The 22,541-nt window shown below is 34.8% G+C and overlaps 2 protein-coding genes across 2 annotated transcripts; one reads left to right on the top strand and one right to left on the bottom strand.

Moving 5' to 3' along the window:
- Positions 1-4,269: 4,269 nt before the first annotated feature.
- Positions 4,270-10,337, top strand: LOC102593861 (uncharacterized). Its single transcript, XM_006361752.2, has 8 exons — positions 4,270-4,552; positions 5,567-6,058; positions 6,995-7,166; positions 8,180-8,465; positions 8,787-8,859; positions 8,930-9,020; positions 9,166-9,245; positions 9,707-10,337. The coding sequence occupies exons 1-8, from the start codon at positions 4,448-4,450 to the stop codon at positions 9,956-9,958; spliced, it is 1,551 nt and encodes a 516-aa protein (XP_006361814.1). The 5' UTR covers positions 4,270-4,447; the 3' UTR covers positions 9,959-10,337.
- A 693-nt stretch (positions 10,338-11,030) lies between these two features.
- Positions 11,031-22,272, bottom strand: LOC102593543 (WD repeat-containing protein 20 homolog). The gene is made up of 11 exons (XM_006361751.2): positions 21,738-22,272; positions 19,413-19,724; positions 19,224-19,332; positions 19,041-19,134; positions 17,192-17,279; positions 17,015-17,098; positions 13,888-13,981; positions 13,720-13,807; positions 13,462-13,567; positions 13,279-13,371; positions 11,031-11,931 (listed from the first exon to the last, which is right to left on the bottom strand). Exons 1-11 carry the CDS (start codon positions 21,927-21,929, stop codon positions 11,536-11,538), a joined length of 1,656 nt encoding a protein of 551 aa, XP_006361813.1. The 5' UTR covers positions 21,930-22,272; the 3' UTR covers positions 11,031-11,535.
- Positions 22,273-22,541: the final 269 nt, after the last annotated feature.

The following is a 22,541-nucleotide window of genomic DNA, read 5'->3' as shown; positions in this document are numbered from 1 at the left end:
TTCAAAAAAATAAATAAATCATAAAAACTAGGGGTGGAGCCTTTGCTATCTCACAAGAATTAATCTAAATAGGTGTTTATTTAACTAGTTAGATTAAAATTAACTAGTTAAATATTATATAATCCATTTATTGTAAGTGTATAACCATGCATAATCAACTTATAATAACATTTAGGAAAGTAAATTGTGAATCCAGTCGATTATTATGTAAAGATCAATCCCTTATATATATATAGAAGAAAAAATGGGGACCTTAAAAGATTTGGAGTCTCAAGCGATTGCTTTGGTGGCCTTATGGTCGAGACGATACTGATTACAAGATTTACCTATTGGTCAATTCTAATATGAGCTTCTGGTGAAAAATTAAATCGCTATACTTTATAGAGTTTTTTTCATCCTAAGAAAAAATGATGTACGTATGATTTTTCTCTCTCTGAGGACAATATCTTCAAATGCGTTTCACACTATGAAAACCATATTTTACTTTGAAATAAAAGGTGTGTGTCCATTATGTCACACTATATATATCTTTTTTGTTTCACATGCACGTAATCAATTGAGCAGCAATGGCGTAGCTAGGGGAGTATCTGAATTCCTTTTATCGAAAAATTACATTATATAATAAATATTAATTTTTTTGTTATCTCTTTGTAGTCTTAAATCCGTTTAGAAGTTTTTTTGACTCCACCTCTAACAAAAAGTATTGGGTAATTAGAGTTCAAATGCATATTTTCATTGTTCACTAATTGCATATGTTTCAACTCTTCTTCTTTTACTTTAAATGTGGTAGATTTTTCCTTCTTTTGATTTGAAGTATATATTCATATGATACTTAATTTGATAATACAATTTATAAAGAACTGATCATTGTGACTTTGATACTAATTGTTATCCTTATCATCATCCATCAATATTTTTTATTTATTTTGCAAGTCATCTAATTAACTTAAAGGCATACATTATTTAATTTGTACTATCTTCTTTTAATTATTATATTTATTAACATTATAATTGTCAATCTCAAGCACAAGAAAATTACTGTACAGTATACTAGTGAAAGTTAAAGTGGACATTGCATCATAAGAGTGATAATGCAATATTGGAGATCGCATCAATCCTAATTGATTGTTTCAATATGTCGTGGGCTCGTGACAGATCTAGAATTTCTACTATATATTTAATTTGTATCACTAAAAAGAGGTCAGTATATAATTAAGAGGTTTAATTTTTTCCTTTATTATTTTTCCTTAGAAAAGAAAAAGTAATAAATTATCAAGTTAACTTTTATAACCGTAGCTAGTTATGTTAACAATAATCATGCTTGATATAAAAACAAAGTCAAACTCCATATATAAAAGTGATTGTGTACAATTTCAGAATCCATATATAAGAATTGGCCTTTTGATTCCCCAAAGGGTGTTTGAATTCATTGTTTAATTACCTACGAAAGCTGTGGCTGAGGGATAAAGTTACTTCATTCTTAATTAATAATTTCGAATTCGAGTTTAAGTATGAAAAACAATTTTAATACAATTTTTTTTTCCTGTAAATGATTCTTACATGTTGTGAAATATAATTAATTAATTAATCAAAATTCTAATACAAATATCAAACACCGGATAAAATACAAAAAAAAAGGAAAGAATTCATTGCTTAATTAAAACGGTCACCAAGCTATTGATATAGGTGAGCAAAATATATTAGTACTTTTTTATTCTTGTTATTTTAATACTCAAAAGGCAATTTAATTCAGAAAGTGATGTATACCATAGCCTTTTTAATGAGTTGCACTTGATCTTTTAAGGATTTTTTTTAGAAAACATTGAACTAAAACACATTTTAACTAAAACCATAACATAGATTGGGTGCTCGATCGGCCATTAACCTCGTCTCGAAATATATATATCTATATAGAAATTAAGAGGTATTTGTATAAACTTAACATAAAATATCCAATGAACAATGATCTGATGGGCATTGGCTCTTGGGTGAGTGTTTAAGGCTCTTTTAGTGTTGTTGAGCGCAGTTCAAATTTCACTATTAAGTATTAACATATATATATATTTTTTGCCTCCGCCACTTTCAGGGCACCCACAATTTTAAAATCTTTGATCCACCACAGTACTCGACTTGTGAAATCTTTTATATACAGTGAATAGCTACATATCCACTTTGTTTGGATGTATTGTGATTCAATAAATTGACACAATATAATAATTCAGTTATATTTTTATGTTTCCTATGGTTCCAAATGGTCTTTTAATATACTTTTTAAATAATATTTTGAATCACTAAACTAAAGTGATTTATACTATTTTTTAAATGTAATTTAAAATATATAATTTTTTTGGTTTGAGAATTCTATATTTAAATACACATCAAAATTAGATAATTTAACTTCTATATTTTAAATTATAGTATCAGATAAACTGAAATAAAGAGATAGTCCACTTTTCTAATACTTTGCCAAAGTCCATTAAGTGCAAAAGAAAGCACAAATGGTATGCTTCGTAAGTATGGTTTTTTCTTGAGAATTATGTTAATGTTTATTGCAAAAAGTATGGTTTAAAAAGATTTTTTGAAGTACTTTTTAAATAATATTTTGAATTATTAACTATTGTAATTTCTGATTATTTACATTATCTTTTAAAAAATATAATTTCTATATATATAAATTTTTTTTATATTAAACACTTTAAATCATGTCACATAAATGGTAACATAAAAGAGTAACACTTTATAACTACTTCAAAACATAAGTCGTAATTTTTATTTTTGGAAAAACCCTTCAAAATGCCAAAGTCCATTAAAGTTGTATACGTAGAGTTATATATTTCTATATATTTTAGGGTTAGTTGGTTTTAGTAACTTTCATTATTGAGTCACAACATTGATTTGATGGAAAACGATGGTTTTGGAGGCAATAATTGGTAGAAAGAGTTGATATGATAATAATAATAATTAGTGTGTTAACAAAAAGAAAGTAAGATTAAATAAAAGGAAAAACACAACAAAGCAAAATGTGGTTGAATTTATTTGTTTAGGGCTTTTTTATTCAGCGTCTGATATTTATGTTAGAGCTATTTAAATTTGAAAATTTGTGTCAAAAGATTCTATATTAAAAGGATAAAACACAAGCAAATAAATTAAAAACGACGACCCTATACTCAAGACTAAACCGAGAACCTATGGTTAAATGTATTGTAGCCAAGGCCCAAGAATGCACTGCTATACCTACTAACTCTCTACTTTAATTTGTGTTCTTCACAACCTCTTATTTAAGGTCATATCCTCAATAAGTTGAAACTGCGTCAAAAAGGAAAAAGAAATTAAAACTACATCATGTCTTGTCTAATTACTCTTTCTAGGCATGTGAGTGAGGCTCGGCCTCACCAAGTTTGGGTGCCAACGAAATCGATCGATAAATATCTAAAAAATTAGTGGACTAACACAAACAATAAAAGACTTAAAATTTGATTTCATATATCGTGACATTGAAAAGCTGAAAATGCAATGAGGACTAGTCACTAGGATTGTGAGGCCTATCTTCGCCAAGATCAGGGGCCAACAGAGTTTGTCAATCAATTTTAAAAAAATTAATAGATTAATGTACACAAAAATAATTAAAATTTTAAATTTCTATTTCGTGACACCGAAATACTAATAAAAGAGGTGTCATTAATGAAAACACAGTGAATACTGGTCACCACAACTGTGAGGCTCAGCTGACCAAGTTTGAGAAATAACAAAATCGACAATTTCTAAAAAATCAATAAAATAACACACAAAAAAATATTAAACTTTTAAATTAAACTATTAGTTGATCAGTTTGTTAGATCTGCTAAACAATTTTATTGTTATAACTTCTTAAGCAATAACCAAATCACTCTTAAATATGTGGAATAGAATAAACACGAATATTTTATGTGATTAGTTATTTTTATCTTCTATATGAAACAGCAAAATTCATTATTTTCGTATAAAAAATGGATAAAATAATTACAAAATTAGCTAATATCCGAAATTAATTAAATAAGAGAAAGTTACTCGAACAGTAGGCAGGCACTACTTCACCATCCTAAAGTTATGGAGGCAAGTAAGAAGCAAAAACGGCAAAAACTCCTAAATATAAGTAAAAGAAAAAATCAAACCAAGTTAATCTTAAATTTTATTTCGAGACTGTTATCCTTATTTCACGTAACAAGCCTTTAAAAAAAACAAAAAAACAGAAAGAAACAACAGTACAACACTACTACTAAATATGTTTGTTAAACCACCTTGCTTCCCCATTACTTTCTTGTCTCTCTTTTTTTTCTCTCAAAGCTTGAAACTTTTGTTCATGGGTGTTTTTCTTTAATTTCAGTGATTCACTTCCCAATATTTTCTTTAGGGTTTTAGTTCCCTTTTTTTATAAACCCATTGTTTCAATTAAAATTGTTATACATTCATGGAGACTAGTAATCAGAGGTCCTTAGCTGAAGAGGATGACAAAAACTGTACAAACAATCTTCATAGCAGAGTTGATCCTCCTCCTCCTCTTCTTGTTGAAAAGGTAGCTTTTTTATTGATTTCTTGTTATATTCTGCTTAAGAACTAATTTGGGATGTTGTATATGTGTTTTGTTTCTGCTAATTTTTTCTGATTTTACCCATTTTTCAGTTTGAGCTAAAAAAAATATAATCTTGGGTTGTTTTTCTGTCAAGTTTTCAGCTTTTTCACATTTTCTCAATTTTTGCTATGCCTTTTTTCTCTCTCTTGATTTCTTGGGTGTAGGGAGGACATGACCTTATATGGGAGGTTGTGGAGGTTAGTAGGTTTGGAGTTTTGTTTGTTGTGGTATTAGCCTTATACTTGTAGTGAATTGCTTTTGATTTCTATTATCATATGTTGTTTATTGTGTTTTGATTTTTGAAACAATTTTGTTGTTGTAAGTGTTTTCTTATTAGTTGTTATGTTTCTTTTTTAACTGTCTTTTTTCTAATCATACCTGCTTTGATGTGTTGTAATCGAGCCAAGGGTCCTTGTGAAATAACCTCTCTACTTCCACAGATAGGGGGGTAAGGTCTGCATATACTCTACCCTTCCTCATATTCCACTTGTGGGATTTCACGTGGTATGTTGTTGTTGTATTTCTATTAAATTTTCAGCTTTTACCCATTTCTCTCTTTGAGCTATGGCTTCTTTTCTTATTGATTTGTTGTTATATTCTGTTTGTTTACTAACTTTGGTGCTCTATATGGGTTCTGTTTCTGGTAACTTTACTGCTTTTACCATTTCTCAATTTGACCTATTGCTTTTCTTTCTTCTTCATGATTTGGGAAAACTGTGGATTTGGGTCTTCACCGACTGTTTTGTATTATTTTGGGATGAAGTTTCTGTCTTTGCTTGAAGTTCATTCTTGGAACTAATATGTTGTAAACGGTGCCACGTGCTTATTCCTTGTATCTGAGAAGTGTTTTAAAGTTTATTTCTTTGTTTGGTTGCAAATTGGTGCAGTTATGTTTGTATGGTAATAGATAAGAAGTTGAGTAGTAACTTTGGTATTTTGGTTCTTAATATCTTTTAGGTTGGTGAATCAAGTGAAATTGTAGAGGAACTTCAACTCTGCGAACTGCAGATGAAACAACTACCTCTGGAAGTACCTGAAAGAACCATTGATGGACAAACAGAAGATTTTGTAAGGATAGACATGTCCACATCACCAGTTCAAACTCCCAAAAGAGTGATTTTCTCGCCATCACCCAGCCCTAACCATGTCAGATTAAATGAATCTCCAAGTCCCTCATTACCGTGGGCCAAATCATCCATTAAATCTCTCCTCCCTAAATTAAGTTTCAAATTCCGGAATAAGACAACTGATATTGAAAAATCTGCAATGTTGGCTCTTGGAGTCTCTCCTCTGCCTCAGGACAAACCTTCAATTTTTAGGACTCTATCTGTTAAAAGAATTTTCAATTCAAAGATGAACAGAACTTCATCATTGCCTGTAACTCCAATTGAACACTCTAATCCAGAGTCAACACATGGTGACTATGGAGATGCTACATTTTATTCAGTTGTAAGTACTTGTATTTACTCGTGTCGTTAATGGCGTGATTGAATTCACTATCTTCTTCTTCCTAACTGTAAAATTCTCAGTGAGATTATGCTCCATTGAGTAATAAATGGTAAAAAAGCACACCCAAGGGTGTGGTCAAGGAGTGGGTTGAGAACCATAAGGCCTTAGGTTCAAATCCTAGCAGAGACAAGAACACTTGATGATTACTTCCGAGTTGTCCTAGCCTTGGTGGACATAGTTACCTTGTACCTGTTGTTGGTCCTGTGTTATTAGTCGAGGTGCGTGCAAGCTGGCCTGTACACCACGGTTATTAAAAAATGGTAAAAAAGCTGCAAATTTGGGTAACTCACAAAGAAAAAAAAGGCAAGTTGTGTATACCATTTGTTTACATCCTTAAACGTTTGAATACACAAGTAAGGAAGTGGAAAGACCAAATGAAAAATGAGTGTAGTTAAAAGATAAGCATGATTCTCCAACTACAATTTAATAGGTGTTAACTAAGTTGCTCGGACTCTTAACTTTTGGTGCTGCATCCGTGTCGACACGATGTTGGTGTGAGTGTGAGATCCATACCTGATCTGGCCAACCAGTTTTGGGTACTTTGACCAAATTTGAGGGAGAAATTTTGGACAGATTCAATGATTTCTGTGCGCAAAACAAAAACTAAGATGAAATTGAAGAAAATGGAATACCTTGTATATATAAATTTCTATTGTCACTCCTTTTCCTTTAATCTCCTTCCTGGATTCTCTTTTTGATCAAGATTTTCTCGTCATGTTTTCCACATAATAGCTCATAATTTAGGTTTTATAACTCTATTTTTAGTTACAACATTATTTTTAGCTATAAATATAAATGTTTTTGTAATTTCACTTATTGTTCAAGATTTCCTTTGCTCTTGGTTTTTCTAAATCTTACAAATTCACGGTCTTCTAGAAAGCAGGAGTGCATCCCATACTTCGCTCACATTCAGTGCCAACACTGATCAAAGATGAGAGCTCAAAACAGATGGATTACGTAGGGAGTGTCTATCGTGTAGTCCCCTCAACTCCTCTCGTGCCAAGACATGATGATACATCACTAGATGCAACTCAAACGGTTGGCGCAGGTAATTTGTTTATGTCTATTATCATGTTTGATGCATTGTCACATGATAAAGGCTTTTGTTCTGCAACCGGTGATTCTTTGTTAGATAAGGCTTTAATGCTTTGTTAAGTTTGAATTTACATACTAAGTAAGAAGCAGTTGCTTGGATACATGTCTGACTTTTAGGAAGCCAAACAAATAAAGATATGTCAACCTAGGATTTCACAATACACCCTCCGTCCCAATTTATGTGATGTAGTTTGACTGGGGACAAATAAGTAATATGAGAAGACTTTGCTATGTTCCAAAAATTTCCTTAAAATAAATGAATTTTTGAATAGAAGAGTACACCTTTTGTGGACTTTTTGCCAAATAAGTGGGATCGGACATGCGTAAAATGTTGATAGTGTTGTTAAATATTTTCCAAATAAGGTAAAGTGTCATTTTTTTTTGAACAACTATAAAGGAGTGAGTGTCACATAAATTGGGACAAAGGGAGTATAGATTTATAAAAAATAGGTTGCTTAGTGGGTCATGCTAATTTCTGACGGACTGCAACTTTTGTGGAGAAATATAGTTGGAAGTTGTATTATACACCCTCCGTTGCAATTTGCTTGTCTTACTTTTCTTTTTAGTCCGTTTAAAAAAGAATGTCTCTTTCCCTTTTTGGCAACTGTTAAATTCAAATTTTCTACATGACATGTTAAAGACCACAACATTAAAGGATTTTTTGGTACATTCTGCATATTTTTAGTTTAAGACCACAAGATTAAAAAATATTCATTACTTTCTTAAACTCCGTGCCAAATCAAAACCAGAAAAACAAATTGAAACAGAGGAAGTAGAATCTGATTTATATTCCAAAGAATCATTACTCAGAATCTGGTAACTATAGGAAATTGAATTTAATAACCTATATTTGGACACAAAATATTCTGTAAATCTATTCTTACACATTACTGCATTTACGACTTGAACCTTATGTTCACTCACCTGGGATAACTAACCTACACCTTTCTTAGTGTTATGGTTCAGTTGAAAATGCTAATTTTGGTGGAGACATCACTCAAGAAGAGGCTGTCTGCAGAATCTGCTTCATCGAACTTGGGGAGGGTTCGGAAACTTTGAAGATGGAGTGTAGCTGTAAAGGCGAACTAGCCTTAGCTCATCAAGCATGTGCTGTAAAATGGTTTAGCATAAAAGGCAACAAGATTTGTGATGTCTGTAATCAAGAGGTTCGGAACTTACCTGTCACTCTTTTGCGGATTCAAAGTACTATTCGTAGAGGAAATGGAGCTCCAGCTGAATCTGTCCGATACAGGTATGCTCGTGGCCTTTCCTTTCATTTCTTTTTTTTTTTTTAATTTTTTTTTTTTATTATAGTTAACTTCATTCAGTGCCTACACCTTTCTGTTAACTTTGTTCACTTATTTGCAACAGCCACTAGGAATTACTATTATATGTCTCGAGTTTTAATACAATTTAATGATGAGCGACATTTCTTCGTTGAATGAACTTTGTAGTTCTCTATTATTTCTTATGAGGAAATAGCTCAAGTTTAATCACATGGTGACTATCAAATGAAGAAATGTTTAATTCAAATTCTATGATATTTTACTCGACGTGTGCAAACTGCTTACAGGGTTTGGCAGGACGTTCCTGTTCTTGTGATTGTCAGCATGCTTGCCTACTTTTGTTTTCTGGAGCAGCTTTTGGTGAGTAAAAGACTAATACAGTAATGTCATCCTACTCCAGAAAAGGGTCTTAAATAGTGCTTGTTTATAGGTTACCAGAATGGGATCCGGCGCGATCGCTATATCTCTGCCCTTTTCATGCATCTTGGGTCTCCTTGCATCCATGACAGCAACAACTATGGGTACATGAACTAAACAAACACCCTCCGTTTCAGAAACTACTTTCGATTTCAGTTTAACAGTGTCGGTTTTCACTTTTTTCTTCTATTTGCTGCTATACATTATACAGTAATATAACATATAAACAAACATGTTTTATTTGTTTAGTGCAAAGGCGATATGCTTGGGTTTATGCTGTCAGTCAGTTTGCCTTGGTGGTTCTGTTTGCTCATGTGTTCTACTCACTGGTAAGTTATGCTTCAGGTCAAATAAACAAAATACTTTAGGCATAATACATAAACAATCACTAAAACTTTGCCTCAGCGGGCAAGTAAGCACTACAACTTTGAGAGTGCACATCTAGACACCTCAACTTGATCTCAACTGACAACTAAACAGTCCAACTCGTCTTCACTGTGTCTCGTGGACACCAAACGCTGAAGTGACACATAAATTTCAGAGGTGTCTAGATGATCATTTTGTAAGTTGGAGTGTTCAACTGACACGTGGAGACGCGTTGATGTGCATTACTCAAAGCTGGAGAGCTTCCTTGCCAGTTTAGGCCATTAAGTGTCTGTTTATGTATTATGCCATCATTTCACATGACCAATCAGAAAGGAAAAAAAGAAGAAGATTTTCTGAATCTCTTGAATTGCCTCGGGCTCTGCCTAATACTAAAAACTCTCTCATCTTATGCTCGGGATTGTAGCTTCGAGTGCAGGCAGTTCTAGCTGTTCTTCTTGCCACCTTTGCGGGTTTTGGAGGTGTAATGTGTGGAACTTCTTTTCTTCTTGAGCTTCTGAAATGGAGGAGTAGATGGAATTATTGGTCAAATGAGCCACATGATTCTCATGAAGGGGCACAGCCAAATCAATCATCAGAAGTTACTCCTACGCCTCAGGTAGAAAGTCAAACGCGTCGAGCTGAAGCTGGTACTTCTGGAGTGGTCAATGGAAGTTGATACAGGACAAACATAATCTCTTTATATCAAGAAACCAAAGGAGAATACTAGTTTCTGTCTCTTGTAAGCAAAATTATTGTAGTGTATAGCTAGTCGTTGCAAGTCACAACTGTACAGTTTTGAGTTCATATCAAAGCTCTCGTTCGAACTTCAGAATTCTAAACATGAACACGAGACTTGAAATGAATTCAACTGTAGGTTCTTTATCAGGGCGCAAGGAATGGCGTGGCACGCAAAAGACTAGCGGTTCATTTTTCCAGTAGATGGGCAGACGGTGCATGAAAGGAAACTGAAATAATGTAAATACCAGAAAGTTACAAGGATCTCTTCTCCTGTTATCAGAAAATTAGATCATGTGTCTTTCCTCTTTTTACTTTTTTATTCAATTGTTTGGCACATCTTTAATACTCGTTTATCCGTCTTCCAAACGTCTAATGAAGTATATTAAGGTTTGCAAATGTGATCATGAATCAAACCAGATCAAAACATTCAGTTGTCCACGAATGAAGCTAGAACGTCGCTGCTATGGCTAGACCCCAATTCCCTATTGGGCCGGAGTGGTAGAGGGTCTACTTGTTATGGACTAGTTTCTTCAGCCCTTTTTTTGTGTAAGTATTCTATATGATCGAAATAAGACTCTACTTGTTAGATATTATGACAAAGGTAGTTTCTTCGGTCCTTTTTTATGTGTTAGTGTTCTGTATGATTGAAATAAAACTCTACTTGTTAGATATTACGACGTAGGTAAAGTTGTGGGTCCTGTTGCTCTTTGCTTGTTTGTACAAAAGTTATGCCTGAGGGGCTCCTAAGCTCACTACGCACTTGCATTACCACCTAAGTTTGCTACCACTCCATGCAGCTCCCACGCCTACCACCAGCTTGAATCATCACATGGCTGCTAAAACAATACAACAAAGATTTCTCATTGAATTCATGATGTTTTCGCCCGTCAAAGGGTACATATCAAATCCTCATACTAGTCTCAATTAGAGTTTCACCGGACCAACAACTTCTTGTTCAGCAAACGACTAATCATTTGAGTCCTCTTTCTGAACAACTTGCATAGGAAAAATTTCATGAAAAAAATGCCTTAAATAAGCTTTATCAGCCTCATACGCCACGGCCAAAATATTGGACAGGGCAAAACATGAGGTAGTCCAATGCAAAAATGTCAACCAGCAGTTTCTAGGAAAAATTGCCTAAGAGGAAGGAAAAAGGAAAGAAAAAAACAAAAGGGGGGAAAAAGGAGGGGCTGGGAGAGTTCTAGGAGGATGGGAACTAGAAATTATGAATCTCAAAGGCAATGTCGATTATTTCAGCCCATCAGCTTAAATATTCTTGTTAAGCATTTCATACTTACACGCTAGGTACACACTGTTCTTCCAACCTTGTCTTGCTCCCAGCAGCATCTTCATTGTTTGCTATACAATTGGTCAGTTAATCTCATCGCGCAACCTCATATCATGTGCTTATTAGAAATGAGCAAACTAATTGAAGAGCAGTGAATGGTAGTATGTACGAAAAGGACCCCCACTTACTGCATCCTCTACTTTGCAACCTGTTGTATAATTGTTATGTCATTGCTTGTAACTCGAAGAAAGAGTCTTCCCTGATAACGATGTCTTCTCCTTCAGACTAGTACTCAATAAAGAATCTGAGTTGCTTGATTGGTTTTCACCAAAGCCTGGTCTCATCCAGATCTTAATATGCCCTTCCCGGCAGACAGTAAGCACTGATTCATGAGTGAATGTTAAACCAGAGAGCGGTTCAGTATGAACACGGTGAGTAACCAGGGGTGATATTTTTGGAATATCTCGCATACTTGGAGCAGGTTGCAAAGTACCCACGGGGCAAGCATTATCCCAATGTGATGACTGACTCCCGGTGCTGAAAGTTGGAGATCCACCAGGAGGACGGCGCATTGGTACTACAATCTCATCCATTTCCAGATCCCATAGAAGTAATTGTGTGTCCTGCAAAGACATGTCAAGTTTGTAGACAGTCAAGCAAGGAGATATAAGGTAGGTAAACCCTGCAACTGACCGTAGAGCTATTAACAATAGTATCTTATCATGAAATTATAAGTGACTTCGCAAATTCTATGCACATGAAACTATGAAAGGTATGGCTCAAAACACCATCATCACTCTTGACTGTTTCTCACCTACATTAAAAATAATTTGGAACTACATTTTCATTTTGCTTCATCTTAACCACCGAAACAGAGTGATGCAAATCAAGCAGACCTTATGTTCGCCCATAACAGAAGTATCGGATAAGCATACTAAAGAAGAGAAAATCATCAGCTTAGCAGACTCGCATTACCAGCTACGAAATACCAATTTCATGACATGAGTGAAAACAGATTTTAAAATATATTTTTTATAAATATACTTGGTGAAACTTTCGGTCTAACATTACTCCGCTGTTGAGAGGATATCTCATTTTTGCGGAGCTCCAAACTGAGTAATTTTAGACCATAGCCAAAAATTAAATGGCAAATTTGAACCTTTTTTTCTTCAAGAATTTGGATATGCGAGTCCACCCATTTCACGCTGGAGCATTTTTAATGGCAAGGGAAATATGACACGACTTGTTAACGACAAGGGTATGAATGGACCAAAAGTGTAACGGAAGGAAAAATTGAGCAATTTCAGATAGTACAGGGTAAGTTTGGACCTTTTCACAATAACAAATTACAATTACAAAAAGATATTCACAGAATATTCTTTAAGATGCACACAAGATTGAAAAAAGATATGTTAAGACATTTAAAAATCAACCAGTTCCATTACCATCTATTCAAGGAGAGGATTAAATTTCATACTCATATTTTAGACGGACTAACTTAAATTTTCAGTACTTCAATTCAGGGAATTAAATTATTTGGCTTGGTACAAAATTCAGTCCTCAGATATGAGTTTTATCAGACATCCCCTAACATCAATTCAAAAGTGACTAAAAATATAGCGATAGCTATGAACTTCATCACAAACAAAAAACATAATCACTTGGTACATCTGAACAGGAGTAATCTAAGGGTAAAAGGACTGACAATCTTGAACATGAAAAAATTTCCACTAAGGACCAGAAAATGAAATATAATAGATACAAAAGCCTGATCAGAGGGATAGGTAAAGTTCTGTTCAGTTCAGACTTAAGAGGGAAACAAGAAGATCAATTTTGATTTTGATTTCTGTTCCTTCATTGAGCAAGTTAGTAAGAAACAAAATTAAATTTAACTATGAAATGTTCATCTTGAGACATGAATCTAGTTTTAGTAGTGATTCATGCAGCCTTATGCTTCATTTAAACAATACCTGACCAACAGAACCAAATCGGTAGACAACATTTTCATCCGTGGCATCTGAATTTGGTGCTGACCAATATGAATCAAATGCCACTCCGCTTACCTATCAGACAAGAGTCAAGACAGTAAGGCAGACTTGAATTCCACAGAGAAGAAAAGACATGTCATTCTTATTTATCAGCTACAAACTCACCCAAGAATTGTGTCCCTCACCCCATGCAACTACTTTCCTTTCTTCCATGCTCCAAACTTGAACTAGGTCATCTTCTCCACCAGTTAAAATGTACTTCCCATCCATACTGTCAGTTTATTCGCTCTCAGTAAGACAACAAGGAGTTTTTATTTTCTTTTTAGGGGGGGTGGGGGAGTGGGGTGTCCTAAGTTCAAATTTGAAGGCAAAAGCAAATTCAAGACACAGACATATCTTGTACCTAAAACACCACACACTCACCTCCATGCACAACACAATAGAGCACCGTAGTAGCTTTTCCCACCGCATATAAGCTGTTCATTTTTATAGTCAAACACTCTCAGATAACCTGCATTTAATTAGCCATTATTAACAATCAAAAGGACCAAAGAAAACGATCCAAAAGTAGTCATCAGATGAAGAAAATACCATCTCTCCCTACAGTTGCAATATATGCCCCATCATTTGAGATAGCAATGCTATTGATTGAACCTTGACAAATATGCCATCTAGCTATAGGATTCTGCACAAGGAAAATACAGAAAGAACTATAAAAAATGAACAGAATCAGCTTGTAACATATATGGCGAAAAGGTTCATTTTTTGTTTATAAAAAGATGAAACAGGATACCACATTTTGTTTTTTGCTAAATGGAAAAACATGTCAGATTAACATATAAGACGATATTTAAAAACAAGGATTATATTATTTCAAAAAATCACAACTTCTTGAAATTTATTTGTCTAAAAATAGCCAGCCACAAAAAGTATACAAGGGAGAGGAGGTGGGGCTTCTATTACCACGAAAGATAAGTGCCTAGATACAGTGATTGGAGAAAAAAGGTATATCAGGAAAATTAGACAATAAAATAGTTTGTGAAAAGAATAAACTCCATCTGGCTAGTTCTCCACTATATCCTTGAAATAAGGTGGTGAATAGGAGAATTGCTGCACCTTTGCAACACCACAGCAATGGCTGACAAGGACTAAGCTTTCTGGTTTCCAGAGAGAGAATTTTGCAGAACCGATTTGTTGGTGGTGATTTGACAAGATAATGGCAATTTAACCGAACGCTAATGCTTGAAAAATTGGGCTACCTTAATATGTTTATACCTGTGTGTTTCACTTATTCTTGTTTTATTCTTCCCAGATGGCAACAATCCATATATTGTCTCAATGTGCCACTTAGCATATAGAGGTAGTAATACAGGGCCAAAGGAGGAAGAGAGGAAAAAAGACAGATGTCACAGTTGAAAATAATAGATTTGGATCAAGAAAGAAGAAGAGGCTCCATAAGAGAATCAATTTAAGAAAAATGGATAATTGTCCATGTTGAAGTACGTGAGATACAAATCTAAACCCCATCAAATAAAAGAATGTCTTTGCTTAGAATAGGCTCGAAAGATTAATGAAGCTATTAGTGAGGAGTTAGAAAGGTCTAGTCACTAGCATTGTGCCTATGCCTTGAGAATGAGGCTTTTAATAATGGGTTCATCATAAGGTTGTGATTGGTCCAAAGGGCGGGTCACAGACGGATTTCTCGGTTATCAAAAAAAAAATATAAAAAAATAAATAAATAATGGGTTCATCTTAAAAATATCAGGACCAATGCCAAATTCGCTGGCTTTATGCACTGCTTTGCAGTCCTAAAAGGGGATTTTAAACTTGGCCAAATCAAACTTCAACCAGTTAAGCTAAAAACTATACAATCAAGTGCAATAACTTACCTTGTTTCCACCACTATCTAAATCTATAATTTCACAGGAATATATGCTAAAACGTTTTGCTCCAATGACATGTCAAAGAAACATGAAAACTATGAAGCATTTTGCACTGCAACAGCTTACTGCGAAAAATGCAATTGCAGAACGAGTACATCCATTACTCTTATGCAGAAGAATCCACTGTTTGAACAAATAGATACATCAGCTTTACCTTAACTTTGACTCTCTTCTGGATTTTCCATGTCTACATTTTCAACTTTGTTGGTAAATTTTGAACAGCATACCATGATCCAGTCTAATATCGTTGTACGCATACAACATGACCCTCTCAAATTAACACAACTAACAGAGAAAGATAACTTCCAAAGGAGCAAACAACAAAGTTTGTTTAAATCATGTGGAAAAAGAGCCGCATAAGGGCTAATTGCATCTCAATTCTCCCGTTCACCCATCTGACCTTCAACATAGACAATACCTCAAAAGAGCGTATTTTTAAGCACACCGACAACATTTACAATTGCAGAACATGGTTGATTTGAACCATGCTTCATTTCTCTAATGATAAAAGAACTAATGTACAACATATAACTACACTCATTAGAAGTACACCCCCACATATCAAGAAGTAACAATTAAAGAAATATATACCCTTCTCCCATCATATTAATCAAACAGAAGGAACATGTGTGTGTTTTCTGATAATTATTCTAATTTAAATGATTTGAAAAGAACATAAAGAAAAGCAATAAAGTATTAGTAAAGTATATACTTATCAAAAAAAGAGAGTAAAACATGACATCCATTAGATATATAATGTAAATACAGATTTTATCTGATTGCACAAGATACTTTTTTATACAGAGTAAGAAATGATCATATCGGACTGACAGGGTGCAAGGAACATACAATCAAGGGTAAAATGAGAGATCACTTGAAATGGTTTAGTCATATCCTATATATATTTTTTTTTTGATGAAAGGGAAACCCGCAGCCACTACCTTTTGGGTGCGCACAGGGTGAAACCCCCGTTCCTATGCAATAGCTCGCAAACCACATAGGAGAGGTAACCCGCACTAGGCAAGCCCGGTGCGACGAGCTCGACCCAGAAGGCAAACCCCTTGCTTTTGCTGGCAAGGGATTTCGAACTCGAGACCTCCAACATGGAAGTCCCAAGCCCAAACCACTGGGCCACCCTGAAGGGTAATCATATCCTATATTGAACATCATAGACACCAGCATAGGTGGGACAATATGATGATCTAAGGTGATGAAAGAGGAACAAGGTGATGTAAAATTTATGAATGGAAGTAATCTTAGTATTACCTACAACCTATCCAAATCAATGCTTATTTAGCTAAAAATGATGAAATGGAAATAAATAGTACATGTAGGCTATAGCAACTAGTTGAGATTTAAGGCTTCATTATTGCTTTATACTTGCATCAAGTCTACCGTCTGTCAAGTTACCAATTTAAAAAAAATAAAAATGTCTAACGTCTGTCATGAGTCTTTTTATTCTTTTGTTCAGGTAAGAGACTTGTATATTGGTATAGGGTTAAGTGTAAGGTTCAGAGAACCTCCAATATGCTTTACGAGTCAAATTATTTAGTATTGAAATTAAATGAACCTAAACACCATGAAATTGATGCACAAATCCATACAGCCGACCACCAAATACTTTGAGAATTAGGTGTGACTGATCTCAAAAGATAAACAAAATTGGCAAATGATTGGAGACAACAAGAGACTATTGTTGCCTTATTTCTCAGTATACATATCTCTGGCGAAATATTAAATCTGCAGAAAAGTACTACATCCATAAGCATGAGTACCTTACTATAGCGTGCATGGGAAACAGAAAATTGAGTTTGATCCTTGATGATTGGAAATGAAGGATCAGCAGAACCGTCTTTGCTCTGAGAAACAACAAAAGGTGCACATTGGTCTAACTGAAGTTGGAAATATGAGAATTGGATATTAGTAACACACCATTTAGATTCAATATTTACCTTATCGTAGACATAAAAATTTCCATCCGCATGAGCAACAACAAAAGCCCCATCACTGTTAGGCACCCACGCGATACTAGTACAACGACTGGTGTTGAATGCAAAGGAAATTGTTAAATTGGCAAATAAATCACTCTTTTTTTTTTCAGGTTATCAAAAACACCTCTTTGTTTTTTGTGTAACAATCACACTTAAAATACTAGCATGGCCAGACATTGCATGAAATTGAATTTGAAATATTCAACAAGTGATGAACACAATAAACACTTAAAATGAATTATAGATCTTCTGAATAGGGAGGGGGGGTAGCCTAGTGGTAAAGAGTCTCCTCCTCTAATCATAAGGTTGGGGGTTTGAGTCATCAAAGGGGCAAAGTGAGATTGACCAAGTCATGTTCCTGGTAGAGGATTTAAGTGGTGGAGTCTACTGTGTCAAGAAGATAAAACATATTCTGAAAAACCCCTTGACGGAGGACACACAACAAAGGACATGTGTGGAATACAAGTATTTATATAATATAGCAGTCTTTCCAATGTCACCAAATTATCACTATAAGTCGTCCCCAGCTAACCAGCATGAACTAACAACATTTTTGAACTACTCGTACAGAACTATAAAATATTTAACAATTTCTTATCTAGTTTTAACTTCTTCTCAGGGTAAAACCCCCGCTCCTATGCAATAGCTCGCAAACCACATAGGAGAGGTAACCCGCACTAGGCAAGCCCGGTGCGACGAGCTCGACCCAGAAGGCAAACCCCTTGCTTTCGCTGGCAAGGGGTTTCGAACTTGAGACCTCCAACATGGAAGTCCCAAGCCCAAACCACTGGGCCACCCTGAAGGGTTATCTAGTTTTAACTTCCTCTTTTAAAGAAGAGATGAAAGGAGCTAAAGATTTTTGTTTGTTCTAGATTTCCTCTGTCTAAAAGATGGTGCCTTCAAGATCTTACCCCTCTTCTTTTTTCTCTTTTTTTTTTTTTGAGAAAGGTAACAAAAATCTTAACCCTCTTCTTTTTTTCTCCTCCACTGTTTTGGGGTATCTTTGCATCTCCTTAATGCCCTTGCTTATATAGAGACTTTTTTGTTCAAAAATAAACCTTTCTTTTCAACGTCAACTTCTTGATTACTTGTGAGGGTCCTGAAAAAACTCTAATCATATTTTTGTTTTCATCCTCATACTTCATACACTAATCTACTTGTCCTCCCTCAACTCCGGGGAGGGGCAAGTCTGAACATGGGAGGTGTCAAAGTATTTAGATAGTCCAGAAGAGATAGACCGATAATTAACAAGACATACATTAATAAGCTAATGGGATTTTCGTTTAAGATTATTGATTGTTTTCTTAAAATGTTATTTTGAAACATGAGATGGAGTGCCGTAGAGAACATTTCGTAATCATAAATGCCATTTAATAAATGTACTGCAAAAGCAGCATATTTTCTGGATGATACAACTATGATAACCAATTAAATATGTAATTTCTGACCCCCATAAAATGGGAAATAACCAGGTCAGTGGCACTTAATTCAATGACGGTATTATGCCAATCAGCAAATGAGGCTTCTTTTTATATAGAGTCAGCAAGATTAGTTAAAAAGAACATAAGATTCCACCTTTATCAAAATTGAAAGCTATCTACTACAAGGGAAAATTTAGGGAGCTAACAAGGTATACTGACCATCAAAAAGCATATATGACGCATGCCTTACTAAATATTCATCTATTTCAAAGTCAACTACAAAAGATGTCAAGGAAGCCTAGGTGTATAAACATTATTCCCCAAGGACAAGATAACAACAAGAAAGCATTTAAGATAATAACAATGGCGATTTTATTTGAGAGCCTTGCCTGTTGTTGACAACTCCATCCTTGTTGTAATGCTGTGCCCCAATAAGCTTCTTCCCAACATCTTGTAGTTGTTGCCGTAAAGATACTGAATAAACTGCAAGTGTCAAAACAGACAGATTGAAAAAAGGAACCTACTGGAAGCGGTAAATCATATGTCACATAGACTGATGTAACGAAATTTACCATCTCCAGAATTTAACCCAATGAGCAAGTCATGTCCTTCCTTTGCATCTGGATCAAATGCATGGCAAACGGGGTTTGAATTGCTGAAATGTATAGACTTTATAGGGTCCTATATTGGACAGTAAATCTATCATAATCCATATCATCAAATCTACCATCTCAGAGAGCGAAATATGTTGATGAGCTTACCTTATCTCGAGAATTCAAATCACTGATAAAAATTGCATCACCAACATTGAACACTAAATAGGATCCTTTGCCATCAAAATTTGAATTACCAACAGAATTACTTGAACTTGACACCCCGAATGATCCAACCCTACCACTCAGGCCACCCATAGACTTACCTCCACCATTTCCTCCAACAAAACTAAGTGTTTTGCTACCATTTCCACCTAAGAACCTTGCTGCAGCTGACCTAACACCACTGCTCACTCCAAAACTTGATGATGATTGGGGCTGCGCATGCGCCGGTTTATCCTTGAGATGAGCAAGGGTGACCTGAAAATCAAAATTATTTTAGTATTATCTCAATAATGGACTCTTAGTTTGGAATAAAAAGACCAATGGATTCTAGATTTGGGGTGAAAAGTCAGATAATGAATTCTCAATTTGGGGTGAAAAGACACAAAAGAATTAAACCAATTAACTGTAAAAATTAATTGCTCAGAAGTTCCCAGCACAACTAAGTGGCAAAAATCTTGAAATTTTGGCAGAATGAAAACAACAATACCCCACAAAAACTACCTTGAACTGAAAATTAACCTTCCTTATATATGAAAAGGCTATGTTGGGGAATGAGCCTTGACTGATCCTCTAGGTAACCTGCTACACCCACAAATACAGGTTCCAAGTAAACTTAAAGTGACCTCTTTTTTCTGGTTTTTAGGAAAAGGATGGTGTAGGGGCACGAACCTCCATTGATCCACTACTCCACCCTAACATGTTACATCCACAAATACAATACAGGTGCCAAGTAAACCTACCCCAGCCTTGGTAGGGCAGATGAACTCATAGTAACTGTCTGATATTAACCCATATTAGCTAAACCCCTTCTAAGACTCGGCTCTAAAATCCAATTTTGAGCATCTTACAAACCGCTAAAGTTGAAATTAACATCAATAAACCCCCCAAAAACATATCTTGAAATTGAAATTAACCCATTTTCTAACCGCTACAGGCACAAATATAGGTGCCTAGTAAACCTAAAGCAACTTTTTTTCCATCTTTTTTCTCTTTTGGGAAATGGGTGGTGTAATGGAGCAAATCTCCATTGATCCGCTTCTCCACCCCTAACATGCTACATCCACAAATACAATACACGTGCTAAGTAAATCAACTGCAGCCTTAAGGTCGCATAACTAAGCTCCCACTCACGACTCATGTAATAAGCTATGCCTATGCCAAGTAAGAAGTGTTGAACAATTGATTCATAAGGACGACCATTGTATAACCATTCATCAACGGATGTTGCCGCTTCCCAGATTGGATAAAAATGTAAGGCAGATGAGCTCACACTAAATGTTTGAAATTAACCCATATCAGCCAAACCCCTTCTAAAACTCAGCTCAAAAATCCAATTTTGAACATCTTACAAACCGCTAAAGTTGAAATTAACATCAATAAACCCCCCAAAAACATATCTTGAAATTGAAATTAACCCATTTTCTAACCGCTACAGGCACAAATATAGGTGCCTAGTAAACCTAAAGCAACTTTTTTTCCATCTTTTTTCTCTTTTGGGAAATGGGTGGTGTAATGGAGCAAATCTCCATTGATCCGCTTCTCCACCCCTAACATGCTACATCCACAAATACAATACACGTGCTAAGTAAATCAACTGCAGCCTTAAGGTCGCATAACTAAGCTCCCACTCACGACTCATGTAATAAGCTATGCCTATGCCAAGTAAGAAGTGTTGAACAATTGATTCATAAGGACGACCATTGTATAACCATTCATCAACGGATGTTGCCGCTTCCCAGATTGGATAAAAATGTAAGGCAGATGAGCTCACACTAAATGTTTGAAATTAACCCATATCAGCCAAACCCCTTCTAAAACTCAGCTCAAAAATCCAATTTTGAACATCTTACAAACCGCTAAAGTTGAAATTAACATCAATAAATACAATTAAGAAGGAAAAAGACAAGCAACTCATCAAAGCTTAAGAGCTAATCGTTATACCTGTTTTACAATCTCTCCATGAACATAATGAAGATATCGAGGTAAAACAACAAGTAGTGGTAGAAATCTAAAAATAAGGAAAAAGAAACGACACGTTAACTCTGGGAAAAGGGAACAACTACTAACTAACCTTCTACCCTAATCCTCGAACTCATTCTAAATATTTGAAATTAACCCATATTAGCCAAACCCCTTCTAAAACTCAGCTCAAAAATCCAATTTTGAACATCTTACAAACCACTAAAGTTGAAATTAACACCAATAAACACAATTAAGAAGGAAAAAGACAAGAACCCACGAAATCTTACGAGCTAATCTTTATAATACCTGAGTTACAGTCTTTCCATGAGCATAATGAAGAAGCCCAGCAGGGTGAGTCTTCTCATACTGAAGCTTGTATCTTCCTTCTGGGGTTTTGAAATACGTCTTCAAACCAGGTGATTGTGCGTTATTACTGTTGTTGTTCCCCGGTACCGATGAAGACGACATCGAATTATTACTAATCCCAGAATTCAGCATTCTTCACCAAATCAAAAAAAAGAAAAAACTTTTTTCTCTGTTCCTATCAAGAATTCAACATATGGGGTTTATGAGATCATTTAAACAATTGGTTTATGAATCTTCTTGGGTGTCAATTGCTTCTAGATCAAGTGTTTTGGGAAGGGTGATATTGACTTTTTTTTCACCTATTTCTTCTCCTCCTCCTTCTTCTTCTTCTCCTCCTTCTGCTGCTGCAATTCCTTTTTGCTTTTCAGTTTGTTTTTTCTTCTTATTTCTGAGAGTTTGAGATTTAGTTGGATTAAGGTTTATGCTTATGTCTAATTTGGGATTTTAGTCTTTTGGGAGTTTGCAAACAAAATTAACAAACTTTCTATTGTGTCCCTTTTTAAGAGATTGGGTTTAATTTTGGTCTTTGAATTAGGGTCGAAGGTTAGTAAGGTAATAAAATATTGTCTCGCTTTTTTTAACACTTTGTTGGGATAGTTGTAATGCATTGTTTTAATGAATATACAATGTTTAACTGAATTATATCATTTTAATTTCTGTTATTGTATAATGTCACATGATAGCAATTTAAAGGACAAATTTGGAGGAAAAAAAGAGAGGGTATAGTATGGGATAAAGTTATTA

Source organism: Solanum tuberosum, unplaced genomic scaffold, assembly GCF_000226075.1.
Source record: "Solanum tuberosum cultivar DM 1-3 516 R44 unplaced genomic scaffold, SolTub_3.0 scf00371, whole genome shotgun sequence".
Taxonomy (NCBI): Eukaryota; Viridiplantae; Streptophyta; class Magnoliopsida; order Solanales; family Solanaceae; genus Solanum; species Solanum tuberosum.
The sequence above is the reverse complement of the archived record's forward strand: the minus strand, read 5'-3'. Positions and strand labels throughout refer to the sequence as shown.